This window comes from Sphaeroforma arctica, assembly GCF_001186125.1.
Source record: "Sphaeroforma arctica JP610 unplaced genomic scaffold supercont1.10719, whole genome shotgun sequence".
NCBI lineage: Eukaryota > Ichthyosporea > Ichthyophonida > Sphaeroforma > Sphaeroforma arctica.
In genome coordinates, this window is record NW_014029839.1 from 1 (window position 1) to 906 (window position 906).

At 43.4% G+C, this 906-nt stretch overlaps 1 protein-coding gene across 1 annotated transcript; it reads left to right on the forward strand.

Moving 5' to 3' along the window:
- Positions 1-543: 543 nt before the first annotated feature.
- Positions 544-752, forward strand: SARC_17429 (hypothetical protein; the record flags this gene model as incomplete). The annotated part of the gene is made up of 1 exon (XM_014288476.1): positions 544-752. A coding segment is annotated over one exon (209 nt), but the record flags the coding sequence as incomplete, so codon positions are not given.
- Between the last annotated feature and the right edge of the window lie 154 nt (positions 753-906).

Consider the following 906-nt stretch of genomic DNA (forward strand, 5'->3'; position numbering starts at 1 on the left):
CCTCGTCCGAGTGTGGAGGATAAGAGTGTGTCAAATGTGTGTTTTTGTACCTATTAAATGTATACTTTATAATTGCCTGTTGCAGTGAATTGCCGAGTCTTCAAGGACATATCTGATTACTTTAATCAACAGATCAGTTCAACCTGTACGATGTACACATGGGTTTACTATACTCGCTCTATATCACTGCTTTACTCGAGTATTGTATGCGTAGTTGTATGTAGCGATGCAACGAGATACATAGCGTGCATCGCGCATGTTTGCTATTGTGATGTGGGAGGTGATGATCAGAGTATCACAGACTTACCCTGCACGTGAACTTTAGTCGCGGGAATTAGCGTCATTGCACCCCCATCAGCCACAGCCACAAGTGCATAGCATCGCGGACGTATAGATATTGTTTGACACTGTACGGAGTAATTAAAACCTTTTTAGCCGTGTTGTGCAAGCCTACCAACCCAGTTATATAGATTTTGCTAGTCCTGTTGTAGATATGAAGACTTGATGTGCTAGTCTTGCTCTATGAATATTGCTTTCCTTGTTATGAAAATATTGCCAACGCTATTCCATGAATTAGCGAATCTTGATAAGTCACTGTACACCACACTATACAATAGTCTCGCAGGAACGGCGCCCAATGCGTATACGCCCAACGAAGCTATGCTGGATGAGCTAGCACAGCACACACACTCCAACCAGACATGGGCAGCCCTGGCAGACAATCTGACTGTCGAGTATGCGAAGCTGAACAGGTACACTATATGGCGGAGAGTTTTGTTTTTCTTGAGTTTAGCTTTATAGATGCAGTGTATATAAAGATACAGGCACACACACACACACACACACACACACACACACACACACACACAAGAGAGAACACATACAACTACACACACACACACACAC